The 26,034-nt window shown below is 39.9% G+C and overlaps 1 protein-coding gene across 3 annotated transcripts in view; it reads right to left on the bottom strand.

The window, feature by feature from the left end:
• ARIH1 (ariadne RBR E3 ubiquitin protein ligase 1) overlaps positions 1–26,034 on the bottom strand; it is a 114,979-nt gene that overhangs the window by 63,525 nt on the left and 25,420 nt on the right. For 2 of the 3 annotated variants that reach the window (XM_050796325.1, XM_050796327.1), the window contains one exon: positions 6,832–6,899. The exons of the other annotated variant lie outside the window; for it this stretch is intronic. In XM_050796325.1, coding sequence (XP_050652282.1) covers positions 6,832–6,899 — 68 coding nt within the window. The remainder of the gene's footprint in view (positions 1–6,831; positions 6,900–26,034) is intronic. 3 annotated transcript variants of the gene reach the window in all.

Below are 26,034 nucleotides of genomic sequence, written 5' to 3'. Positions count from 1 at the left end.
AGGGTTCATATTTGATGTTGTACATTCTATGGGTCAGGACAAATGCATAATGATATGTATCTACCACTACAGTATCATACAAAACAGTTTAGCCACCCCCCACCCCTTCCAAAAAAAAAACTGTGCTGTTGACTATTCATCCCTCCCTCTTCACTAACCCCTGGCAATCACTGATTTTTTTTTTTTAAATACTTTAACTTCTAGGGTACATGTGCACAACACGCAGGTTTGTTACATATGTATACATGTGGCATGTTGGTGTGCTGCACCCATTAACTCGTCATTTACATTAGGTATATCTCCTAAATGCTATCCCTCCCCGCTACCACCTCCCTACAATAGGCCTCGGTGTGTGATGTTTCCCTTCCTGTGTGCAAGTGATCTCACAGTTCAATTCCCACCTATGAGTGAGAACATGCGGTATTTGGTTTTCTGTTCTTGCAATAGTTTGCTGAGAAAGATGGTTTCCAGCTGCATCCGTGTCCCTACAAAGGACACGAACTCATCCTTTTTTATGGCTGCACAGTATTCCACGGTGTACATGTGCCACATTTTCTTAATCCAGTCTGTCACTGATGGACATCTGGGTTGATTCCAAGTCTTTGCTATTGTGAATAGTGCCGCAATAAACATACGTGTGCATGTGTCTTTATAGCAGTATGACTTACGATCCTTTGGGTATATCCCCAGTAATGGGATGGCTGGGTCAAATGGTATTTCTAGTTCTAGATCCTTGAGGAATCACCACACACCACTGATCTTTTCATTGTCTTCATAGTTTTGCCTTTTCCAGAGTGTCACATAGGTGGAATCATACAGTATACAGTCATTGCAGATTGGCTTATTTCATTTAATAATATGCATTTAAAGTCCCTCCATGGTTTTTCATGGTTTGATAGCTCATTTCGTTCGCACGGAATAATACCACACTTCTGGATGTACCACAGTTTACAAATCCTTTCATCTACTGAAAGACAACTTGGCTGCTTCCAAGTTTTGGCAATTACGAATAAAGCTGCTATGAACATCCATGTGCAGGTTTTTGTGTGGACAGTCTTCAACTCTTTAGGGTAACTATAAAGAAGTGTTGATTGCTGAGTTACATAGTAAGAGTACATCTTGGCCGGGCGCGGTGGCTCAAGCCTGTAATCCCAGCACTTTGGGAGGCCGAGACGGGCGGATCACGAGGTCAGGAGATCGAGACCATCCTGGCTAACACAATGAAACCCCGTCTCCACTAAAAATACAAAAAAAAAAAAATTAGCCGGGCGTGGTGGCGGCGCCTGTAATCCCAGCTACTCGGGAGGCTGAGGCAGGAGAATGGCGGGAACCCGGGAGGCGGAGCTTGCAGTGAGCCGAGATCGCGCCACTGCACTCCAGCCTGGGCGACAGAGTGAGACTCCTTCTCAAAAAAAAAAAAAAAAAAAAAAAAGAGTACATCTTGTCTTGTAAGAATCTGCCACACTGTCTTCCATTTTGTGGCTGTACCATTTTGCATTCCCACCAGAAACGAATGAGAGTTCCTACGGCTCCACATCCTAGTCCACATTTGGTAGTCAGTATTTTGATTCTGGCCATTCTAATAGGTATGTACTGGTATTTCAATGTTGTTTTAATTTGCATTTCCCCTAGGACATGGAGCATCTTTTTATTTATTTATTTGCAATCTGTATAACTTCTTTGGTGAGTTGCCTGTTAAGCTCTTTGGCCCATTTTTTAATCCGACTGTTTCCTTACTGTTGAGTTTAAGAGTTCTTTGTATATTTCGGACAATAGTCCTTTGTTCCATGTGTCTTTTGCAAATATTTTCTCCCAGTCTGTCACTTATCTTCCAGAAAATTCATGTCAAAGATCTTTATCTTTTTTTGTTGTTGTTGCTCTCTAGTTCATTAATATATAATTTTATCTTAAATACCTTTTCTACGGCTTTCTTTGGGTTTATTTTTCTAACTTCCTGTTTCAAAGACTTGGTCCTTTTTTTTTTTTTTTTTACCTCATTCTCTTGTTTCTATTTTTCTTTTTTTTTTTTTGAGACAGAGTCTCACTTTGTTGCCCAGGCTGGAGTGCAATGGCACAATCTCAGCTCACCGCAACCTCCGCTTCCCAGGTTCAAGCCATTCTCATGCCTCAGCTTCCACCTCCCGCACAGCTGGAATAACAGGTGTCCATCACCATGCCTGGCTATCTTTTGTGTTTTTAGTAAAGATGGGGTTTCACCACGTAGGCCAGGCTGGTCTCAAACTCCTGGCCTCATGTGAGCCGCCTGCCCTGGCCTCACAATGTGCTGGGATTACAGGTGTGAGCCATGGTGCACAGCCCAGTTTTTTACCTCATTTTCTTTTTCTAATAAAAACCCTTAAGACTGTAAATTTCAGCCACATCTCGTATTTGTATTCTCATTATTAATTCTAATTATTTTAATGTAAGAATAAACAGACAGATAAAGCAAAAATTATACCCACAAAACAAGAATAAAGTTATTAAAAGGAGTAAGATGGACACTGTTGAATAAACAATTCAATACGGCTATAAAGCAGAATGGATGCAGGAAGAAAAGCAAGATAAACTGAGGAATTTTCACAGAATAAAGTCAAAAACAAAGATGAAGACAGTCATTGGCACTTGCCCAAGAATTGGGGGTGGGGAGATGAATACAGAAATTATTTTTTAGAAAGTTAGAAGACATGCTGGGTGCAATGACGCACGCCTATAACCCCAGCACTTTGGGAGGTGTAGAGGGGCAGATGACCTGAGGTCAGGAGTTTGAGACCAGCCTGGCCAACATGGTAAAACCCCCTCACTACTAAAAATACAAACATTAGCCGGGCGTGGTGGCAGCTGCGTATGATCCCAGCTACTCAGGAGGCTAAGAGAGGAGGATCCCTTGAACTCACAAGGCAGAGGTTGCAGTGAGCCGAGATGGCACCACTTGCACGCAATCCAGCCTGGCTGAGGCGAGACTCCATCTTAAAAAAAAAAAAAAGTTAGAAGACATGGAAAGAGATCCAGAAGTTTCAACATGGATCCAGGAATTCCAGAAACCATCAAGAGAATGGAGAAAAGATATGTTGAACAAGTAACAGCTAAGAATTTCCAAAACCAAAAATATGAATTGTCCGACTTAAAGGGCCCAACTGTTTATGTTTTCAAAACTCACATCCAGAAATATTACAGTAAGTTTCAGTACATTAAGTTTCTCTTAGAGGACTCAAAGTTTGTCACATATGAAACAATTTATATTACAGGATATATTCTAGAGGAAAAACAGAGTATTTACAAAAAAAAATAGTGGTACGCAAAAAGCGAGTTAGCCAGAAAAGGGGAGGAGGGGTATTATATACATAGATAGTAAAAACGCTTACAATCGAATAAAAAATTCAAATATCGACTGGGCACAGTGGCTCATGTCTGTAAGTCCAGCATTTTGGGAGGTCAAGGTGAAAGGATTGCTTGGGTCCAGGAGTTTGAGACCAGCCTGGGCAACATGGTGAAACCCTATCTCTACAAAAAATACAAAAACTAGTTAGGTATGGTGGTGCGTGTCTGTGGTCCCAGCTACAGGGGTTGCTGAAATGGAAAGATTGCTTGAACCCAGGAGGTCAAGGCTGTACTGAGCCGTGATCTCACCACTGCACTCCAGCCTGGGTGACAAAGTGAGACCCTGTCTCAAAAAGAAAAGAAAAGGAAAAAAAAAAAATCAAACATCAACTTATCAAGGTGATAAGGAAAAGGAAAGGACAAAGAAAAAATTTATGCTACAGTTTTTGTCTTATACAGAGGATGGATTAAAACTTCAAGTAAATATTATAAACTTTTATACAGTTTTAAGTATGCACACACAAATTGTAAAAGTGACTAGAAAAACAGAAATAGAATACATAACTTTGAAATTATTCAAGAAAAAGGAAAATCTGATGAAGCCAACAGAATAAGCGAGCAGAAAACATAATAAATATAAAGCACAACTTAAAATGACAGTAATTTAATCTAAACATTATAAAACATGAATATGTTAATCTCGGATATTAAAAGATAATAGTTTTTCCATTCAGATTCTTTTAAACATCACCTACATAGTACTTACAAAAGATACTCCTAAAACCAAATAACCCAGAAAGGTTGAATATTTAAAAAATGGAAAAGATACATCAGTCAAATGCTTTAAAAAAAAAAAAAAAAAAAAGTGTAGCAGTGCTAATAGCAGACAACACAAAATATAATGTGAAAATCATTAAATGAGACAAAAAGATATTGCATATTGATTTCAAAGACACTGTTTAAAGACTGAATTAAATCTTTTAGGTACCAATAGCTTATCTACAGAAACTACAAGGAGAAACTGAAACATTCACATACTCAGAAGTTTCCCAGATACCTCCTTTTAATTTTAAATTCACACTTACCACCTACTTTTTGTAGAGCAGTTTAAGGTTCCCAGAAAAACTGAGCAGAAGCTACACTTCCCATATTAAGTACAAAATTTAGTACATTAAGTACAATAGTACATAAATATTAAGTACAATATTTAATGGAAAAATATTTTCAGCAATGTTATAAGACAAAATTCAGAATGTCTTGGAGATACATTAACATGAGAGAAACTTGGGTAAATCAGTGTTAATTCATTAGCGTTTCAGAAGTAAACGATAAAAACTCTTTCTCCTAATAGAGGTGTCATAAAATAAAAAAACCTGAAAGTAAATGTTACCAAAATTAAGAAACACCACTGACGACAAAAAATATGGTCAGGGCTGGGCGCGGTGGCTCACACCTGTAATCCCAGCACTTTGGGAGGCTGAGGCGGGCAGATCACCTGAGGTTGGGAGTTCGAGACCAGCCTGACCAACATGGAGAAACCCCATTTCTAATAAAAATACAAAAATTAGCCAGGCATGGTGGAGGGCGCCTGTAACCCCAGCCACTTGGGAGGCTGAGGCAGGAGAATCACTTAAACCCAGGAGGTAGAGGTTGCAGTGAGCCGAGGTCACGGCATTGCACTTCAGCCTGGGCAACAAGAGCTAAATTCCATCTCAAAAAAAAAAAACAAAAGAAAACAAACAAAAAAAAATATGGTCAGAATGCATAAAAAGAAACATCAAACTAGTTGAACACATTATCCTTCATGAACCATGGGAAAGCTTTATACAGTATGTGTTTGTTTTGTTTTGAGATGGAGTCTCGCTCTGTTGCCAGGCTGGAATGCAGTGGCGCGATTTCGGCTCACTGTAACCTCTGCCTCCCAGGTTCAGGCAATTCTCCTGCCTCAGCCTCCCAAGTAGCTGGGACTACAGGAATGCACCACCATGCCCAGGTAATTTTTGTATTTTTAGTAGACACAGGGTTTCACCATGTTGTCAGGATGGTCTCAATCTCTTGAACTTGTGATCCACCCGCCTCGGCCTCCCAAAGTGCTTGGATTACAAGCGTGAGCCACCATGCCCGGCCTACAACATGTGTTTAAGACATAAGTTTTGAAGTCCAACAAACCTGTGTTTGAGGGCTAACACCTTGTGTACAAAACTTAGATAAAAAATTGAAGCTTCCAACCTTAGTTTCCACATTAAATGGGGATAATAGTTTTTAGCCTCATAAAGCTATCAGGAGGATAAAATAAAATGCTTGATAGAGGGTTCAAAAATTGATAGTTATTATTGTTACTATTAAATTGTAATTTATAGTAACAACAGATTTTATTATTTACAATGTAATTTAATAGATGCAAGGTGTATGAAATGGGGTATTATTTAATATGTTTTATAAAGTACTCTCTGAATTTTAAAATCAAATGAGAAATACTTTCCATTTATTTATATAATATATGGATTCTCAGTTCCCAACAACTAGTTTTAATATTTTATTAAATTTAGAATTGATAATGAAATAAATATGTTGTCAACCTACCACCATTAGTAAGTGTCCCAAATTTCCAATCTAAAGAGCAGAACAAGGTTAAGAATGACATTAATACAGTCATTCTCCAGTCCCACTAATTTCTTCTCTTTTAGAACTATAAAGATTTTCAGAAAGAAAGTATTTTTTAAAACCCAATGGAACAGAATCCTGACCCAAAACCAGACAACTAGTCCAAGCACCTGGTCTGGCGGCCAGAAAAGCCTAAGCAACTTTTCAATTTTGTTTCTATTGAATAAATGTTACTAATGTGCCTGACATCGTTTTTTTGTTTTTGTTTTTGTTTTTTTTGAGATGGAGTCTCGCTCTGTTGCCAGGCTGGAGTATAGTAGCACGATCTCTCCTCACTACAACCTCTGCCTCCCAGGTTCAAGTGATTCTCCTGCCTCAACCTCCTGAGTAGCTGGAACTACAGGCACACACCACCACACCCAGCTAATTTTTGTATTTTTAGTAGAGACGGGTTTCAGCATGTTGGCCAGGGTGGTCTCAATCTCTCGACCTCATTATCCACCCGCCTCGGACTCCCAAAGTGCTGGGATTACAGGCGTGAGCTACCATGCTCAGCTGAGCAAGAAATCTTTTTAAGTAATTAAAGGAGGATCTTACTCATGTACTCCAATAATGTTATCAGGTGCTTTTTTTCTCTACCTGCTTTTAGTTCTTGGTACTCAAGAGGATATATGTAGAAGATACTGAAGCACCACCCCCAAACACACATACTCCCTAATAAAAAGAAATATTAAGCCTGGATTCCCTAACATTAAATTTACTGCAAACTTTACAAAACGGGAATACAAGAAATTAAAGCAGTCACTAGTTGCACACATTAATCAATTCCCTTACTTGATTCTTATAAACTCGGTTCAACAGGCTTTCTGTGTTATTTCTAAGCACAAAGCCGACAATACGGTTCCTTACCTTTCCATTAGCTTCTCTTTATCCCAATTGAAGTGGCTAAGGAGTATTCTTGTGATAGTTGCTGGATTCTAAAGAAGGAGGGGAAAAAAAGTCATTTTAAGGTAATAACACTTCACTGACATTTAGTGAACTCCTAGGTTGAAGTTAAATTTCCAGAATACTCTACCCAAATTTCCATCCCTAGGATATTTCTTTATTCCTCTAAGGAAATATATTTTAATGACAAGATCAAGACTATTTAAACACAGTCTGCCACACTACTATGTCACGTTTCTTTAGGATTCAAAATAAGCCAAAAAGAAATTACACAGAAAGTAAGTTGGCCGGGCGCGGTGGCTCAAGCCTGTAATACTAGCACTTTGGGAGGCCGAGACGGGCGGATCACGAGGTCAGGAGATCGAGACCATCCTGGCTAACACGGTGAAACCCCGTCTCTACTAAAAATACAAAAAAAAAAACTAGCCGGGCGAGGTGGCGGGCGCCTGTAGTCCCAGCTACTCGGGAGACTGAGGCAGGAGAATGGCGTAAACCTGGGAGGCGGAGCTTGCAGTGAGCTGAGATCCGGCCACTGTACTCCAACCTGGGTGGCAGAGCGAGACTCCGTCTCAAAAAAAAAAAAAAAGTAAGTTATGCGCTGTCTTAATCGCAAAAAAAATAATTTCAACAGACTACCACATGAGCACACTAAATGTAATCAAGAAAATTTTTAAAAGAAAATTTCCAACACTCAGACACGATCGCATGTGCCTATAGTCCTAGCCACTTGGGAGGCTGAGGCAGGAGGATCTCAGGCCCCAGAGTTCGAGTCCAGCCTGGGCAACATAGTTAGAGCCAGTCTCTTAAAAAAAAAAAAAAATCATTTAATATGCACTGAATAGTTCAAATGCGGTCAAATCACTTTTAAGTTAGAAGGATACTTCACAGATATTTAAGCAAAATTAAAAAATACTGTACCACATAGTTGTTTACAAGGTAAAGTTTTAGGCTGCTATTTCAAGAAGGAAAAGTTACCACTATGAAATAAAACAAAACCAAAGTTTACTACCTTATCATTCAATGCTGTCACAGATATCTCCATTTCCCATAAAACTAGTGAGCTTACTATTTGTGTACAAATTTTAACTCAAAATGCAATGGGGCCTAAGAAATCAGCAAGGCCTGACTCAAAGATATGAGAGCTAGTTACAATAGCAGAAGTGGAACCCAAACATGGGTCTGCTTATTTGTGTCTCATATATAATTTTACTACATCAAATAACCTTCCAAAAAAGATCTCTGTGGACTAAAACCACTTTACTTCACCACAGGCGGGCCATAGTTAGCTACAGATTTAAAGTAAACTCGTATAAAAATAGTGCCATGAAAGAAATGTATGTCAATTGTTTTCAACAGTACCATTTGTTACAGAAAAATTTACACACATGCATACTCCCCTCCAAAAGCCAAAGATACGGATACTCACTCACTCACCTTAGTATATTTTGCTAATCTATCTAGGTACTCCTTACTTCTTTGGACTCACACTCCCCTAAGAATCTGTCTTTAACAGAGCACTGCAGATAGACACCACCCATCTATAAGTTAAGATGTGAAAAGAAATATTTTAACTGATCCTAAGTTATACATATATTTGTAGAGAATATAGAGACACTGTCATCTCCAGCTTTCTTAGAAATGTGATCTAAAACTTTTTTTTAAAAGAACTGAGTTCAGTAAGTTTTAACAAGAGGATTTGCCTACAACTGAAATAAAGTAACTAATTAAGATTTAGTTATATGTAAAATAAGAGCAATAATCCATCAATCGAGAGACTTAAGTCTCCTGTCATTAACTAAAATTGCATGACTACAACTTTGTGGCATCCAGTACACTATATTTTCTACCACTGGATAGGGTGTTTGGGGTAAAATATTTCAGGAATCGTTAAGAGCCTCAACTCGCAAAAAGGGAAAAAAGAGAGGAGAGGGAGTATAACTTGATGTTGCTAGTGCCAAATATTGGTTCTATCCACAAGTTCCCAAACCTGTTATTGGTTTATCAAAAGTAACTATGGTAAGTTTTATTAAAACAGATTCCTAGTTTCCACCACCATACTTTTATTTAATACGGTTAGGGCAAAGGCTCCCTAAATGTGCTCACTGCCATGTGAGGCATGACAGGTAGGAGACTCAAACTATAATTCCACGCTTCTGGCTAGGGGAATAAAGAAGGCCCCTGGGAGCTGAAGAATATGGGTGAAATCACTGATGATAAGAGACACAAAAGTAGATCCCTAAGTCCGTGGGCCCAGCTACAAGCTATCTATACATATGCAGAACAGATCCAAAGAAGTGTAAGGTAGGCTTTCACAATAGAACTAGTATATAAATCACTGCTCAAATGCTAGATCAACCAAAGTGGGAATGGGAGGGGCAAATGCAAACAACACAGCAAAGACTTTGAAAACTAAACAGATAATGGAACCACTGCCTATATAAGATAAGAAAGAATTTGCAGGTATAAACTAACTACGTTGATTTGTCTACTAAAACAAACAAATCTTCAACTTTCTCTACAGCATTTCAACGTGACTCAGAATCTCACAATATTCAAAATGTCTGGGATAGAATCTAAACTACCAAACACAGCAAATACAAAAACAAAAAACTGACCAATTCTTAAAGCAGAAGGTAATCAACAGACGCTGACTTTTATCTAGATGACCCACATATCATAATTATCAGAGACTTTTAAAGCAGTTATTTTATTTTTATTTTTTATTTTTCGAGATGGAGTTTTGCTCTTGTTGACCAGGCTGGAGTGCAATGGCACAATCTTGGCTCCCACAACCTCCGCCTCTCGGGTTCAAGCAGTTCTCCTGCCTCAGCCTCCCAAGTAGCTGGAATTACAGGCATGTGCCACCATTCCCGGCTAAATTTTTTGTATTTTTAGTAGAGATAGGGTTTCTCTATGTTGGTCAGGCTGGTCTCGAACTCCTGACCTCAGGTGATCTGCCCGCCTCGGCCTCCCAAAGTGCTGGGATTACAGACCAGCTATTAAAACCATGATCCATTAGGTAAAAAATGAACACCTTAAAACAAATATGAAATTATCTTTTCTGTTGTTTTTCTGATGGAGTCTTGTTCTGTCGTTCAGGCTGGAATGCAGCGGTGCGATCTAGGTTCACTGCACCCTCCGCCTCCCCGGTTCAAGCAATTCTCCTGCCTCAGCCTCCCAAGTGGCTGGGATTACAGGTGCATACCACCACGCCCAGCTAATTTGTTTTTCTTTTTAGTAGAGGGTGAAACCCCCTCTACTAGTCTCAAACTCCTGACCTCAAATGATCCACCCACCTTGGCCTCCCAAAGTGCTGGAATTACAAGCATGAGCCATTGTGCCTCGACAAAATTCTCCTTTTTTTTCTGAGACAAGGTCTTGCTTTGTTGTCCAGGATGGAGTGCACTGGTGCAATCTCAGCTCACTGCAGCCTCAACCTCTTGGTTCAGGTGATTCTACCAACTCAGCCTCCTGAGTAGGTGAACTACAGGCAAGCGCCACCATGCCCAGCTAGTATTTTGTATTTTAGTAGAGACAGGGTTTTGCTATGTTGCCCAAGCTGGTCTCGAACTCCTAGACTCAAATGATCCTTCCACCTTGGCCTCCCAAAGTGCTGGGATTACAGGCATAAGCCACGGAGCCCGGTCTGAAATTCTCAAAAACGAAAGAGTTGACTATTTTTTTAAAAAATGGAAATTTAAAACTCACTGGACAGGCTCACTATCAGAAAGAAGATGACAGAAGAGTCAGTGAACTTGAAGACATGGCAATAGAAATTATCCAATCTTAACAAAAGAGAGAAGAAATATTTTTTTAAAAATGAACAATCTCTCAGGGCCTATAGGATATCAAAAGGTATCAAGCTAGAATTCCATATTCACTAAAAGTATAGTTCACAAATGAAGACAAAGACATTATCAGACAAAAAAGCAAAAAACAGGTTAGGTGCAGTGGCTCACACCTCTAATTTCAGTGCTTTGGGACACTGAGGCAGGAGGATCACTTGAGCCCAGGAGTTTGAGACCAGCCTGAGTAACATGGTAAGACCCCATCTCTATAAAAACTACAAAAAATTAGCTGGGTGTGGTGGTATAAGCCTGTAGTCCCACTAGCTGAGGAGGCTGAGGTGGGAGGATCATTTGAACCCGGGAGGTTGAGGCTGCAATGAGCTGTGATCATACCACTGCACTCCAGCCTGAGCAACAAGGCAAGACTCTGTCTTAGAGACAGACAGACAGACAGACACAGAGATGTGAGAGAGAGAGAGAGAGAGAGAGAGAGAGATTGAAACCTGCTCTAAAAGAAAAGCTGTAAGAAATTCTTTGGGTGGAAGGGAAATGATATGGGTGTAAGTAGAATATTTTAAAAATTTCAAATAATCCAAAAGGCAGAAAAAGGAGGAACAAAGAGAAAAGTAATTTTAAAAGGCCTAAATCTAACCACGTAAATAATTACATCAAGTGTAAATGTTCAAAACAAACCATTTCAAAGCCAGGGCAACCACTCAGATTTTTTTTCAAAAAAGGGCAAAACTATATGCTGTCCATAACAGCTCAGTTTTCAATGTAAGGATTGATATATACAGATTAAAAGTAAAAAGATGGGAAAAGATGTATCATGCAAACACTAATCACATGAAGGCTACAGTGGCTATATTTCTATCAGGCAAAGCAAACTCCAGAACAAGGAAAATTAGCAGCAATAACTTCAAAATAAAGAAAAAACTGATAGAAATCAAATAGATGATTCCACAATTATACTTAAGAGATTTCAACACTCCTCTCTCAGTAATCCACTGAATACTATGTAGACAGCCTACTTCCAAATTAAACAATCTTTTATTAAATCCAAGCTTGAAAGAGGAAATCTCAAAGAAAATTAGAAAATATGTCGAACTAGACAAAAATGAAAATACAACATATCAAAATTGTGGGACATAACAGTGTTTACAAGAAAATTTATCACATTAAATGCTTATATAAGAAAATCAGAAAGATCTCAAACACTTCAGGAAGAAAAAGAAAAACACAAAGCAAGCAGAAGAAAGGGAATAAAGAGAAGTCAATGAAGAAAAAAAAAAAACCACAACGAGAAACAAAACCAAAAGCTAGTACTAAAGATCAATGAAACTAAGAAAACACTACCTAGGACGATAAGCAAATACTACAAACTCTTTGCCCATTAAATTCATCAATTCAATAAAACAGACCAACTTCTCAAAGACACAAACTACTAAACCTCACTAAACAAGAAACAGGTAACACAAATGCTCCTATTACTGATTAAGCAAACTGACTATGTAATTAACTCTCTTTAACAAAGAAAACTCATGGACCAAAAATGGTTATCACTGGTAAATGCCACTAATCATTCAAGGAAGAAAAAACAAATTCTACACAACTCTTTCAAAAACCAGAAGAGGGACCACTTCCCAATTTCTATAAGATCACACTGACATCAAAATCCAAAAGAGACACTTCAAGAAAATTACTCTACGAAAAAAGATGTAAAAATCCTCAGCAAAATATTAGGAAATGCAATCTAGCAATATATAAAAAGGATAATTACACTGCAACCAAGTGGGGTTCATCCCAGGATTGCAGGGATAATTTTAAACATTCAAACTTCAGTTTAATTACCACACTAAAAGCCTAATGAAGAAAAGTCATAGGACAGGACATAGAGCATTTGACAAAATTCAGCATCCACTATCATAAAAATCTCTCAGCAAACTAGGAATAGAAGAGGCACTTCTAGGCCAGGTGCCGAGTCACTCTTAGTCACCTCTGTACTGGAGTCTTACAAATACAATATGGCAAGAAGAAGAAATAAAAGAAATTGGAAAGGAAAAAAGCTGTTTCTAGTCAGATGACTATGTATGTGGCTATGCAGAAAATCCCATTAATGTACAAAAAATTCCTAGAAGAAATGAGTTTAGCAAAGTCCAAGGCCAATATAAAAAGATTAGCTGGGCCGGGCACAGTGGTTCATGCCTGTAATCCTAGCACTTTGAGAGGACAAGGTGTGTGGATCACCTGAGCTCAGGAGTTCAAGACCAGCCTGGCCAACATGATGAAACTGCATTTCTTCTAAAAATACAAATAATTAGCTGGGCATGGTGGTGGACACCTGTAATCCCAGCTCCTCGGGAGGCTGAGGCAGGAGAATCACTTGAACCCGGGAGGCAGAGGTTACAGTGAGCCAAGGTGGCGCCACTGCACTCCAGCCTGGGCAACAAGAGCGAAACTCCATCTCAAAAAAAAAAAAAAAAAGAAAGAAAGAAAAGATCAGCTATATTTTTACATACTAGCAATGAATAACTGAAGATCAAAAAAATTCAACGTGCCACTTACAATAGCACCAAAACCTCAAATACGTAGGTATAAATTTAGTATGTAAAGAACGTGTACACTGAAAACTGCAAAATACTGATGAAAGAAATTTTAATAAGACCTAAATAATGGAGAGAGATGCCATCTGATTGGAAAACAACATAGTTAAAATGTTAATTCTTCCCAAACTGACCTATAGATTCTACTCAATGCCAATCAAACTCCAAATATTTTTTGATAAATATCAAAGTGATTCTAAATTTTATATGGAATACCAAGGAAACTAGGATGGCCAAATTTGAAAATTTTGAAAAATTGTTAAACAGAACACCTGATTTCAAAACATAACTATGAGGTTACAGTACTGGCAAAAAGATATACAAATCAAAAGAATGGAATGGAGACCAGAAATAGACCCATATAAATAGAGCAAAACTGATCTTTTACAAAAGTGATAAAACAATTCAACAGAGAAAAGGTCTTTTTTTTTTTTTTTGGAGTCGGAGTCTCACTCTGTCAGCCAGGTTGGAGTGCAGCGGCGCGATCTTGGTTCACTGCAAGCTCTGCCTCCCGGGTTCACATCATTCTGCGGCCTCAGTCTCCCTAGTAGCTGGAACTACCACGCCCGGCTAATTTTTTTTTTTTTTTTTGAGACGGAGTCTCACTCTGTCGCCCAGGCTGGAGTGTAGGGACGCAATTTTGGCTCACTGTAAGCTCCACCTCTCGGGTCCATGCCATTCTCCTCCCTCAGCCTCTGGAGTAGCTGGGACCACAGGCGCCAGCCATCACGTCCGGCTAATGTTTTGTATTTTTTCTAGTAGAGAGGGGGTTTCACCATGTTAGCCAGGATGGTCTCGATCTCCTGACCTCATGATCTGCCCCGCTTGGCCTCCCAAAGTGCTGGGTAGTACTGGAATAATTAAGATGTACATACTTTTAAAATGTACTTTAGCTCATATTTAATACAAATAATGGATCAGACCCAAATGTAAATCAGACCATAAAACAGAGAAAATGTTTGTGACCTTGAGTTACACAAATAGTTCATACATACATCAAAAGCACAATCCCTAAGAGAAAACGGATACACTGAAATCCATCAAAAGTAAAAGATACTGTTAAGAGAATACAAGATATACCACCGACTAGAAGATATCTGCAAATTACGTTTCTGATGAAAAATTTGTACCTAGAATAATTTTTTAAAAATCTAAAAACCTAACAATAAGAAAATAAAAGCCCATTTTAAAAATGGATTTACGATTCCATTTAAATGACACAGTGGAAAAGGCAAAATTACAGGGCTCAGGCCAGAAGAGGTGGGAGATGCCTGTAGTCCCATCTACTCAGGAGGCTGAGGCAGGAGGATCACTTGAGCTAAGGAGTTCAAAGATATAGTGTGCTAGGATCCCATCTGTGAATAGTCACTGTGCTCTAGCCTGGAAAACATAGTGAGGCCCCATCTCTCTTTAAAAAAAAAAAAAAGGTGGGGCTGGGGTGGGGGATTGGTGTCACACCTGTAATCCCAACACTTTGGGAGGCCAATGCAGGAGGAATGCTTGAGCTGAAGAGTTTCAGACTAACCTGGGCAACAAAGCAAGACCTCTACTAAAATTTTTTAAAAAATGATCCAGGCATGATGACACACATGCCTATAGTCCCAGCTACTCTAGAGACTCAGGTGAATAGGATCCCTTGAGCCCAGGAGTGCAAGGCTGTAGTGACCTATGATCACATCACTGCATTTCAGCCTGGGCGAAAGAGGAAGACCCTGTCTTAAATGAATGAGTGAAAATAAATAGAAATAAGGATAGGGTACAAATCCAGAGCTGCCAAATATTAAGGGTGGGGGAGGGTCTGACTAAACAATGGGGTAGAAAGAAATCTGAGGGGTGATGGTGAGGGAAAACTGTTCTGTAAATTAACTATCGTGGTGCTTATACAACTTGAGGCATTTATCAAAACTCAGAGAACTGTATGCTCCAGTGTAAATTTTCTTGTATGAAACTTAAAACATAAAGTATTCAACTATAAAAGTAATCTAGCCTGCATTGGAGCACCTGTAGTGAAGTTCTTTTAAAAAGAACAGTGTGGGCCAGGCGTGGTAGCTCACGCCTGTAACCCCAGCACTTTGGGAGGCCGAGGCAGGTGATCACCTGAAGGCTGACCAACATGATGAAACCTTGTCTCTACTAAAAATACAAACATTAGCCGGGAGTGGGGATCCACACCTGTGGTCCCAGCCACTTGGGAGGCTGAGGCATGAGAATCACCTGAACCTGGGAAGCGGAGGTTGCAGTGAGCTGAGATCAGGCCACTGCACTCCAACCTGGGTGACAGAGCAAGACTCAGTCTCAAAAAAAAAAAAAAAAAAAAAAAAGAGGGGGAGTGGGGAGGCCAAGCACAGTGACTCACATCTGTAATCCCAGCACTTTGGGAGGCTGAGGCGGGTGGATTACCTAAAGTCAGGAGTTTGAGACCAGCCTGACCAATATGGTGAAACCTCATCTCTACTAAAAATTAAAAAATTAGCCAAGTATGGTGGCGTGTGCCTGTAGTCCCAGCTACTCGGGAGGCTAAGACAGGAGAATTCCTTGAACCCGGGATGCCAAGGTTGCAGTTAGCGAAGATCGCACCACTACACTCCAGCCTGGGAGACAAAGACTCCGTCTCAAAAAAAAAAAAAAAGAACAATGAAAGTAAAAGGGAATGCTGAACAGGAGAACACAGATTTGAAATTACTTAGTGCCAAGCACAACGCTAGATACTTTAGATACGTTTCATTTAATCCTCACATCAATATTTTATGCTAAGTTAGATATGATTTACATTTTACAGACAAGGTTACAGAGGTCAAGTGTCTTGGTCCAAGATAAAATAGGCTAGTAGGATTTGAATATATGGAGAGATTATTTTTTAATTTGTGATTATAGCACCACTCCCTGCAAGGACTTGTCAAAGGAGAGAAATTCACTTCGGTGTGCCACCAAAACTGATAGTTTAGTGAAAAGTCAATTCAAGCTCTTGGCTGAAATAAAGAACTCTTCTTCCTTTTTAGAGGATATAAACAAACCAAACAATAGTTTGGGTAAAATCACTATAATCAGAAAACTAGTACTATTACTAGCAGCAGTACATTTTAACTTTTAGGACAATAAAACAATCTAAAACCTTGTATCTTGTCTAGTTATAACTCTAAATCAGTACCACCTACCCCCGTCCATTCTGGTTACATATAAGAATCTCCTGAGGAACTTTAAAAATAACATGAATTGGGCTTTGCCCCCAGCAATTCTGATTCAACTGTCAGGGGTAGAATATGAGTATATATATTTTCATCCAACATTTTTATCTTAAGGTCCACAGATGATCCTAACATGCAGCCAGAACTGGGAACTACTGCTCTAAACAATTTACCGCTATAGAAGCTATAAAAAAGTACATCTGTAGATGAATGTGGCAGTATAGTATTTTAGTAATCTGAAGAAAATAACATTCCAGGCTCAGAGCAGCTGTATTTACTTTGAAGTTTTGCATTTTGAAAAAGTTGATTAGTAAGTCTGATTATGTCAACTGTCCCAGCTAAAGTTTTAACAACAATTGCACCATCATCCCCTATCCTTTGATCAAGTGGTTCTCAATTTTAGTAGCACATAAGAATCAATTTTAGTAGCACACAAGAAGCTCTTGTTATTTATTTATTTATTTTTAAAGACAGGATCTTGCTATGTTGCCCAGGCTGATCTCAAATTCCTGGGCTCAAGCAATCCTCCAGCTTCAGCCTCCCAAAGCACTGGGATTATAGAATGAGCCACTGTGCACAGCCACCTAGGAAGCTTTTAAACAAGCCACACACCCCAGGCCAAATATATCAGAATATGGGAGGAGTGAGGACGAAGGCTGAAGGGGAGACCTGGGCATTACCATTTTCAAAAACTCCCAAGAGATTCCAATAAGCAGTCAAAGTGGAGAACCACAATCTGGATACACACATGTGTGCAGACAGGCCCACATTCAAGAGTATAACAAACTCTCCAGGTAGAATCACAACCAAAGGCAGGCATGGTGGCTCACGCCTGTAATCCCAGCACTTTGGGAGGCCAAGGCAAGTGGATCACTTAAGGTCAGAGTTTGAGACCAGCCTGGCCAACATGGCAAAACCCCATCTCTACTAAAAATATGCAAATATTAGCCAGGCATGGTGGTGTGCACCTGTAGTCCCAGCTACTTGGGAGGCTGAGGCAAGAGAAACACTTGAACCCAGGAGGCAGAGGTTGCAGTGAGCTGACATCATGCCACTGCACTCCAGCCTGGGTGACAGAGCAAGACTTCATTTCAAAAAATACATACATACATAAATACATACAGAATCACAACCAAATTGCTGAATGACATTCCTATATTTAGCAGAGTGGGAGGCAACTACTTTTTCAAAAATCTCAAGAGACAACTTTCTTATTTTAGGATACAGTAAAAAAAAAAAAAAAAAAAAAAACTTTTATTCCAGTTTACATACACAGAACACCTCCAAAACCCACCTTTTTATTATTTTAGAATTTGATCTGAAAGAGAATTAAATAGATTAGCGGTACCACCTTAAAACTCAGTTTTAAGATTTTACTACAGAAGCATGGGCTCATGTTTTCATAAAATCTACAAGTTCCTCAAATGAGCTGCTTATGGGTCCAAAATTTAAAGAGTATTTTTTAACACTTTTAAAACAATATGAGAAACTCAGAAGGCACAAAGTATAAAAACATCTGTATTCTAAGGAATATTTATAAACTCTACAACAAAAATAAGCAAGCATACCCACCCATAAAAGAAAATAATCCAACAAAAATGGACAGTTCATCAATTCGCGTATTACAATTAGTTGAAAAACACGAAAATATCCAATCTCCTTAATACAATGAATGCTTTAAATCTTCCACAATGACTAAATTCTTAAAAACTGATACTATCGGCTGGGCACGGTGGCTCACACCTGTAATACCAGTACTTTGGAAGGCCAAGAAGGGCAGATCATGAGGTCAGGAGTTCAAGACCAGCCTGGCCAACATGGTGAAACCCCATCTCTACTAAAAACACAAAAATTACCCAGCACGGTGGCGCGAGCCTGTAATCCCAGCTACTCGGGAGGCTGAGAAAGGAGAACTGCTTGAACTTGGGAGGTGGAGAGTGCAGTGAGCCAAGATCACGCCACTGCACTCCAGCTCTGGACAACAGAGGAAGACCCCGTCTCAGGGTTAAAAAAAAAAAAAAAAAAAAGACACTATCCAGTGACAAAGGTAAGAGAAATAGGTCATAATTTGTTGGTGAGATGGCAAATCTGGTCAAACCTTTTCTGAGGGTAGTTTGGCAGAAGATCAAAATTTTAAATGCCCATGAACTAGGACCTAGAAATACCCATTCTAGGAACCTACTCAACAGAAATACCAAGTATAGAAGTATAAAAATTTTCACATCCACATTACTTGGGAAAGCATTTTCCCATTTATACATTTTTTCAAGAGGAGACTGCCTATAAATTATGCTATATTCATACTTGAAATATTATGCAGCCATTAAAAAATTAAACTGAGCTGTATGCACTCCCATGGAAGGTTATTCATGAGATGCCACTGAGCGGAAAAAAAAACAAGCCACTGAGTAGCGCACAATATTCCATTTTTGTGTTAAAAAAGTAAATTTCTATGATACAGTAGTATTCAAAAAGAAAGTTCATATAAATAGAAATTTAAACTATTACCTTTATTTATGATAACTATAAACACTATAGGCTTTGCTACTCAAAGTGTGGTTCACAAAATTACAATCACCTGAGTTTGTTAGAAATGTAGAAGCCTAGGTCCCAACCACCATCTACTGAATCTTCACTTCAAACAGACCCTCAAGTGTTCGAGAGGTGATCTGTATGCATGTTAAAGTTTGAGGAGCACTGATATAAGCTACAGGAAGTAATGCTCTTGAGAATTGGTTAAATTGCAACTATAAATGGTTTCATTTCCAAATTCTCCTCAGATATGATTAAAAACTTAATGCCTTCTAAGAAATTATCATGTGTAATTCAAGTATAGTTTTTCTTCCCTTTAAAGGTATAGGTTTGTTTGAGGGCTTTATATTTAGAGTCACTAAAAGGGTCAATACAATTAATGCTTACTCAATGACATCATATAATAACTTCTTTATATATCTGAAGTTCAACGACAGAGGCAGGAAGCAGAGACATTCTAGGCAGACAGGGGCAGGTCCCCAGTGACACCCCAACTTCGAACCAAAAAGCCTGAAACCCACGGCCCAAAGTGAGAACTTCTGTCTGCTGATTCTCTCTCAATTGGTTCTTTCCGAATAATGTCTTTCTACCAATCAAATGTTGCCTTTTCCGAAACTACTGATGGCCACCCCACCCCTCATCCTGTGCAGATAAAGACGAAGGAGAGAAGCGGCTTGACTGGAGAGAGTCCCTGGATTTCAGGAAAGATTACCTACCCATCCTGTCCCCTCTCTAGCTCCCCTCCCTGCTGAGAGCCATTTTCATCGCTAAAGAAAATTCTCCGCCTCCACCATCCTTCAAGCGTCTGGCAGGACCTCATTCTTCTTGGACACCAGACAAGAGCTTGGGACCCACCAAGTGCAGGTACCCAAAAAAGGCTGTCTGGCTGGGCGCAGTGACTCACACCTGTAATCCCAGCACTTTGGGAGGCCGAGGCGGGCAGATTAACCTGAGGTCAGGAGTTTGAGTCCAGTCTGGTCAACATGACAAAACCCCATCTCTACTAAAAACACAAAAATTAGTGGGGCGTGGTGGCAGGCACCTGTAATCCCAGCTATTTGGGAGACTGAGGCAGGAGAATTGCTTGAACCCAGGAGACAGAGGTTGCAGTGAGCCAAGATCGTGCCATTGCACTCCAGCCTGGGTGACAAGGGCGAAACTCCATCTAAACAAAAACGGCTGTCACACTGGCCCTTTGCCGTCACTAGTGGAGGGCAGCCACCCCACACAACAAGGCAAGGAGCCTACTGAGCTGATAACACACCACTGTCCACAGACAGTGGAGCTAAGACAGCATTGTAACATGCCCTCTGGGGCTTCAGGGGTTGCAGACACCCCAATTTGGGTGCCATCACAGGGCCCACATGAAACTTCCTCCTGCCAGCACCCAAAGCAGCCAGACAGAACCTGCACTCACTTGCTCACATGCTCCCTCCCACAAGGGGTTGAGGGCTGTGGGCAGAGTAAATGGGGCACCCTCATTACAAGTCCAAAGAAGGAGTCAAGAAAAATCCTGCATCACTTACAGTACCATCTACTAAATGGAAGAGTAGCATTTTGTCACCAAAGGATGCTCTTGACTTTGATCAATCAGTATTTGGTGGAGGGAACAGAAACCACTAGATATTTTGAGCAAAGGGGAAGTAAAAAGGAACTGGATGCTTAGTTATGGGAAAGAATGGAGGAATGGGGCCACAGAAATATGTCTCCAGGAGAGACTACCAGAATACTACAGAACTGAAATCATAAGAAGCCATCAATGGAACCATTAAATCCAAGAACATATGGCAGATAACTGTGATCCAAAGACTGGAGAGCTTGAATCAGGAAGTTGCCACTGTCACAACTGCCTCTAAATACCCAGGAAGCTAGCGGATGTACACAATAAAATAGTCTAGCTGCTGCCTTAACCACAAAAGCCTCTGCTGCCTTAACCACAAAAGCCTCTGAAAACTCAAGATGCTGGAGAATAAATAATGCTATGCTGCATTTCTGCTACTGTTGGCAAAATCTCACTTCTTCATGACCCAGACCAGAAAAACGAAAAATAAACTCCCTTCAAATCTCCCACATATACATTCTAATTGTCATCAACTATTTTATATCTAGAACCCTAAATGCAAAATAGTCTGAGAAATAGTTTTTGGCCTTCTAGACTACCTAGGACAGAGAAGAACTGAGTGGGGCTGAGGGAGACAATCCACACAATCTCTAGATGGCTTAAAAGTATGTGCATTTTAAAAGAATTTACAACTGAATACTAATCATCAAACTTCCCAGTTTTGAGTATTTACTTCTAAGCTACCTCAGGAGAAGGAAGGTAAAAGAGAAAGTAAAAACGTTGAGGATAATATTCTTGAGAGAACTCCCCTTTAAAGATGCTTCCCAGATTACTTCAGCAGGAATGTCATACCTTCATCACTCTTTTTTTTGAGACAGGGTCTGGCTCTGTTGCTCAGGCTGGAGTACAGTGGCGAGATCTTGGCTCACCGCAACTTCTGCCTCCCTGGCTCAAGCAATCCTCTCACCTCAGCCTCCCAAGTAGCTGGGACTACAGGCACATGCCGCAATGCCAGGCTAATTTTTTTTATTTTTTTGTAGAGACAGGGTTTCACCATGTTGCCCTGGCTGGTCTGAAACTCTTGGGCTGAAGCAATCGGCCTACCTCAGCCTCCCAAAGTGCTAGGATTACAGTCATGAGTGAGTGCCCAACCACTCATTACTCTTGGAAATTATTTAAAGCAAAATTTTTTTTTTTTTTTTTTTTTTTTTTTTTTTTTTTTTGAGACGGAGTCTCGCTCTGTCACCCAGGCTGGAGTGCAGTGGCCGGATCTCAGCTCACTGCAAGCTCCGCCTCCCGGGTTTACGCCATTCTCCGGCCTCAGCCTCCCGAGTAGCTGGGACTACAGGCGCCCGCCACCTCGCCCGGCTAGTTTTTTTGTATTTCTTAATAGAGACGGGGTTTCACCATGTTAGCCAGGATGGTCTCGATCTCCTGACCTCGTGATCCGCCCGTCTCAGCCTCCCAAAGTGCTGGGATTACAGGCTTGAGCCACTGCGCCCGGCCAAAGCAAAATTTAACAATGACAAGTTTCAATTAACTATTGGCAATCCTATAAATACATGACAATTTGAAATTTTGCTGAGATATGCATTTGATTTAAATATGTAATCCTGATGCATCCAAACTTGTTAATAAATGTGCCTAGCCAATGACACATCTGGGCTTTGCTGTTCTTTGCACATTTATTTTATGAGGAAAATTACTTCCTTCTATGTCATCCCAAATATATCATAAAGATTTCACCTCTAGAAAACATCAAGAGTTTAATCAGTGTTTAATACAATGTCTCTATAAATAGAAGAAAGGATGTTACCACTATGTATAATCATTTGATGTTTTCCAAAAAAATTTCAACCACAAACCAAAGAGGGGAGAGATAATGGAAGGATATATTTATATAAACAACAGAAACAACAGGTAAGGTATCATTCAATATTATATCAAAAAAGCAAACTCAAGACTTAAAATAGCAGTCTATGACTTTGTATCAAGAGACAAGTCGCTTCTAATATGTAACACCCTAGTTTTCAAACTTTTATCATTACCTGAAACCCCACTCAGGCAAGATTTTCTTGGGTTGCAGTCTCTTAACTGGCTATTCCTTATAGGGGCAAAAAAGCACTATTGATAAAAAGGGTACAAACTAAAGGTAGGGCCAAGAACCAGGTAACTTAAATTCCAAACTGCCCTGGCACAATGGGGCTAATGTAAACCATAAACATAGACCACCTCATGCTACTTTATTATTTTTGTGGTGATTCAGAATTGTGAGATGACTGAAGGTGTTTTGTAACCTTTCAGTTATTTGTTCACATTCTCACTACTGGGTTCCAACTGTTAAGCCCTAAGTATCAGCATTCCACATATCTATTGTGGCACATACTAAAATGTTCCACCAAACACACAAGCAAAACATTTGTGTGACTTCAATGTAACTCCACTTCTTTAACACAACCACTAGGTGGTCAACAAACCATCTAGAGACAGCATATAAAAATTTGATTTTTAACAGCATTTGAACCAGTACTTTCTCAAACCGTGCCACTCAAAACACTTATTGATAAGTGGTGGGATTCTGATTAGCAATTCACTGCTTCTTACTCATCCATACTACACATATGTATATACAGTAAATAAAATTTTGTTCAATAACATAAGATTATTTGAAAACCATACTTCTATTTTAAAAGAGTGGGGATTTAAATAAATTTGTCTCTTAAGAAGTGTTTTCTAACAAAAATTCTATTTTTGAAAAAAGCCATTGTAGACTTCTTCAAAGCTAATGAAGGTCTTAAATCCAAATGATCTTGAATTAGACAAAAATATACCCCTGTATGTAAGTTTTAAAACCAAGCAATTACAGGCCATGTAAATCTCCAGTACATTCTCTGTCAATTATTCTCAGAATACACAGCTCAATAATTACGAACCGTGACAAAGGAATACATAGTGTGCACCTCCTCCCATGAAGGCTGATAGTGAATATTTGGTCTAAGAACACGTCTACATAAACTTCCTGACGATATTTTAAAGAATGAAGGTATCATTAAATATAGACCTTAGAGATTACATTAAATCACTTTTAAATTATTTTATTTAATATACATACATAGTTTTGAAAGTTAATGGGTACTGCAAGATTCAATGGCCTTCTTTGCCATACCTCAGTCACTACTCACATATCTCAGTCATTCACCCAATCCTCTGACGTAAGCATTTTAAACTCTTTTAGCTCTGTCTTCTAGTATTTATTTATCCTAAATAATAAGCTTATGTTCAAGAAGTTATTTTTCTATTTTAGATATTATCTGTAACCTTCCCGATGTGAAAGATGAGGATTTAGCACTGCTACATGCACCCCTCAATCTTTCTTCCATAACTTATCATTATTTTAAGTTATAGCCATTGTTTTTAACATTCAACTAATAGGAATTCCAAAAAAAGAGGAGAGGGAAGGAAATTAGCAAAGCAGTAATAAAAGTTAATTCCCCAAAGCTTTATAAGGACACAAGTCTTCCAGCTGAAAGGGTCCACTAAAGATCCATCGCAATGGATCAGAAGATTCACACTTACACATCTCTTCAGAATGCCACAGAAAAGGCTGAAATCTTTTTTTTTTTTTTTTTTTTTTGAGACAGAGTCTCGTTCTGTCACCCAGGCTGGAGTGCAGTGGCCGGATCTCAGTTCACTGCAAGCTCCACCTCCCAGGTTTACGCCATTCTCCTGCCTCAGCCTCCTGAGTAGCTGGGACTACAGGCGCCCGCCACCTCGCCCGGCTAGTTTTTTGTATTTTTTAGTAGAGACAGGGTTTCACTGTGTTAGCCAGGATGTTCTCGACCTCCCCACCTCGTGATCCGCCCGTCTCGGCCTCCCAAAGTGCTGGGATTACAGGCTTGAGCCACTACGCCCGGCCAAGGCTGAAATCTTTAAAAGAAAAAAGTGATAAAGTGGCTCACACCTGTAATCCTAGCACTTTGGGAGGCTGAGGCGGGCGGATCACGAGGCCAACACAGTGAAACCCCATGTCTATTAAAAATACAAAATAAGCTGGGCATGGCGGTGCACACCTGTAGTCCCAGCTACTCGGGTGGCTGAGGCAGGAGAATCGCTTGAACACGGGAGGCAGAGGTTGCAGTGAGCCGAGATTGCACCATTGCACTCCAGCCTGGCAACAAAGTGAGACTCTATCTCAAAAAAAAAAAAAAAAAAAAAAAAAGAGGGCCAGGCGCGGTGGCTCAAGCCTGTAATCCCAGCACTTTGAGAGGCCGAGACGGGCGGATCACAAGGTCAGGAGATCGAGACCATCCTGGCTAACACGGTGAAACCCCATCTCTCCTAAAAAATACAAAAAACTAGCCGGGCGAGGTGGCGGGCGCCTGTAGTCCCAGCTACTCGGGAGGCTGAGGCAGGAGAATGGCGTAAACCTGGGAGGCGGAGCTTGCAATGAGCCGAGATCCGGCCACTGCACTCCAGCCTGGGCGACAGAGTGAGACTCCGTCTCAAAAAAAAAAAAAAGAGAAATCACAACCAAACTACTATCAGTCTTATCACCAACAGTGAATGCAGAAGGCAATGTCTTGCATAAACATTCCAATCTAGAGTTTCCAACCTAGCCAATCTAGCAATCAAGTTTGAAGGAAAATTAAGCACATTATCAGAGCCACAGTAAGTAACAGCCTAAGAAAGTGTTATGTATCTAAGAATCAGAGGCTCCAACACAGGAGAAGAGTGATGCAAAGTCCATGGTTGAGAGCTATATGTAACAGGCTTAGAGGGAAAGCCATCCTGATCACAAGAGCAGAATGAAGGGCTCCAAGGAGTATAAATAAACCCTAACCATCTTGCCACCAGAGTACTGTTCTTTGGAAGGTTCACAGCATTTGAAATTAGACCTGTTAAAAACAAAAAGTAACAGTAATCTTAACAAACTACTTGGAAGGTCATTGATATTTATAAACCATAAAAACAAGCATTCAATAGTGTCACTTCAAAAATCAAGCTATAAGCAAATTAATAAGATTTGGCTATAATCACAAGACAAAAGTATTTTGATAACATAACTATAGCGGGCATAAAGTGGGGTTCTCCAGGATGGAGGAAAAAAAGGAAAGAATGTCAAAAGGAAGAGACATATTAAAGCTATAAATGTTATCATTATAAGACATAACATTGATATTTGCTACCACATGCATGTACTGTTTTTTTTTCTTTCAAATAACAGACTGGAGAAAGAGCTACGATAATTATAAACATTCCATTACTAGCTGGGCACAGTGGCTCACACCAACACTTTGGGAGGCCGAGGCAGGTGGATCACTTGAGATCAGAAGTTCAAGGCCAGCCTGACCAATATGGTGAAACCCCATCTCTACTAAAAATACAAAAATTAGCCAAGTATGGTGGCATGCGCCTCCCAGCTACTCAGGAGGCTGAGGCGGGAGAATGGCTTGAACCTGGGAGGCAGAGGTCACAGTGAGCCGAGATCACACCACTGC

This window comes from Macaca thibetana, chromosome 7, assembly GCF_024542745.1.
Source record: "Macaca thibetana thibetana isolate TM-01 chromosome 7, ASM2454274v1, whole genome shotgun sequence".
Lineage (NCBI taxonomy): Eukaryota > Metazoa > Chordata > Mammalia > Primates > Cercopithecidae > Macaca > Macaca thibetana.
Note: the sequence above shows the minus strand (reverse complement) of the source record. Positions and strands in the feature narration are given on the sequence as shown.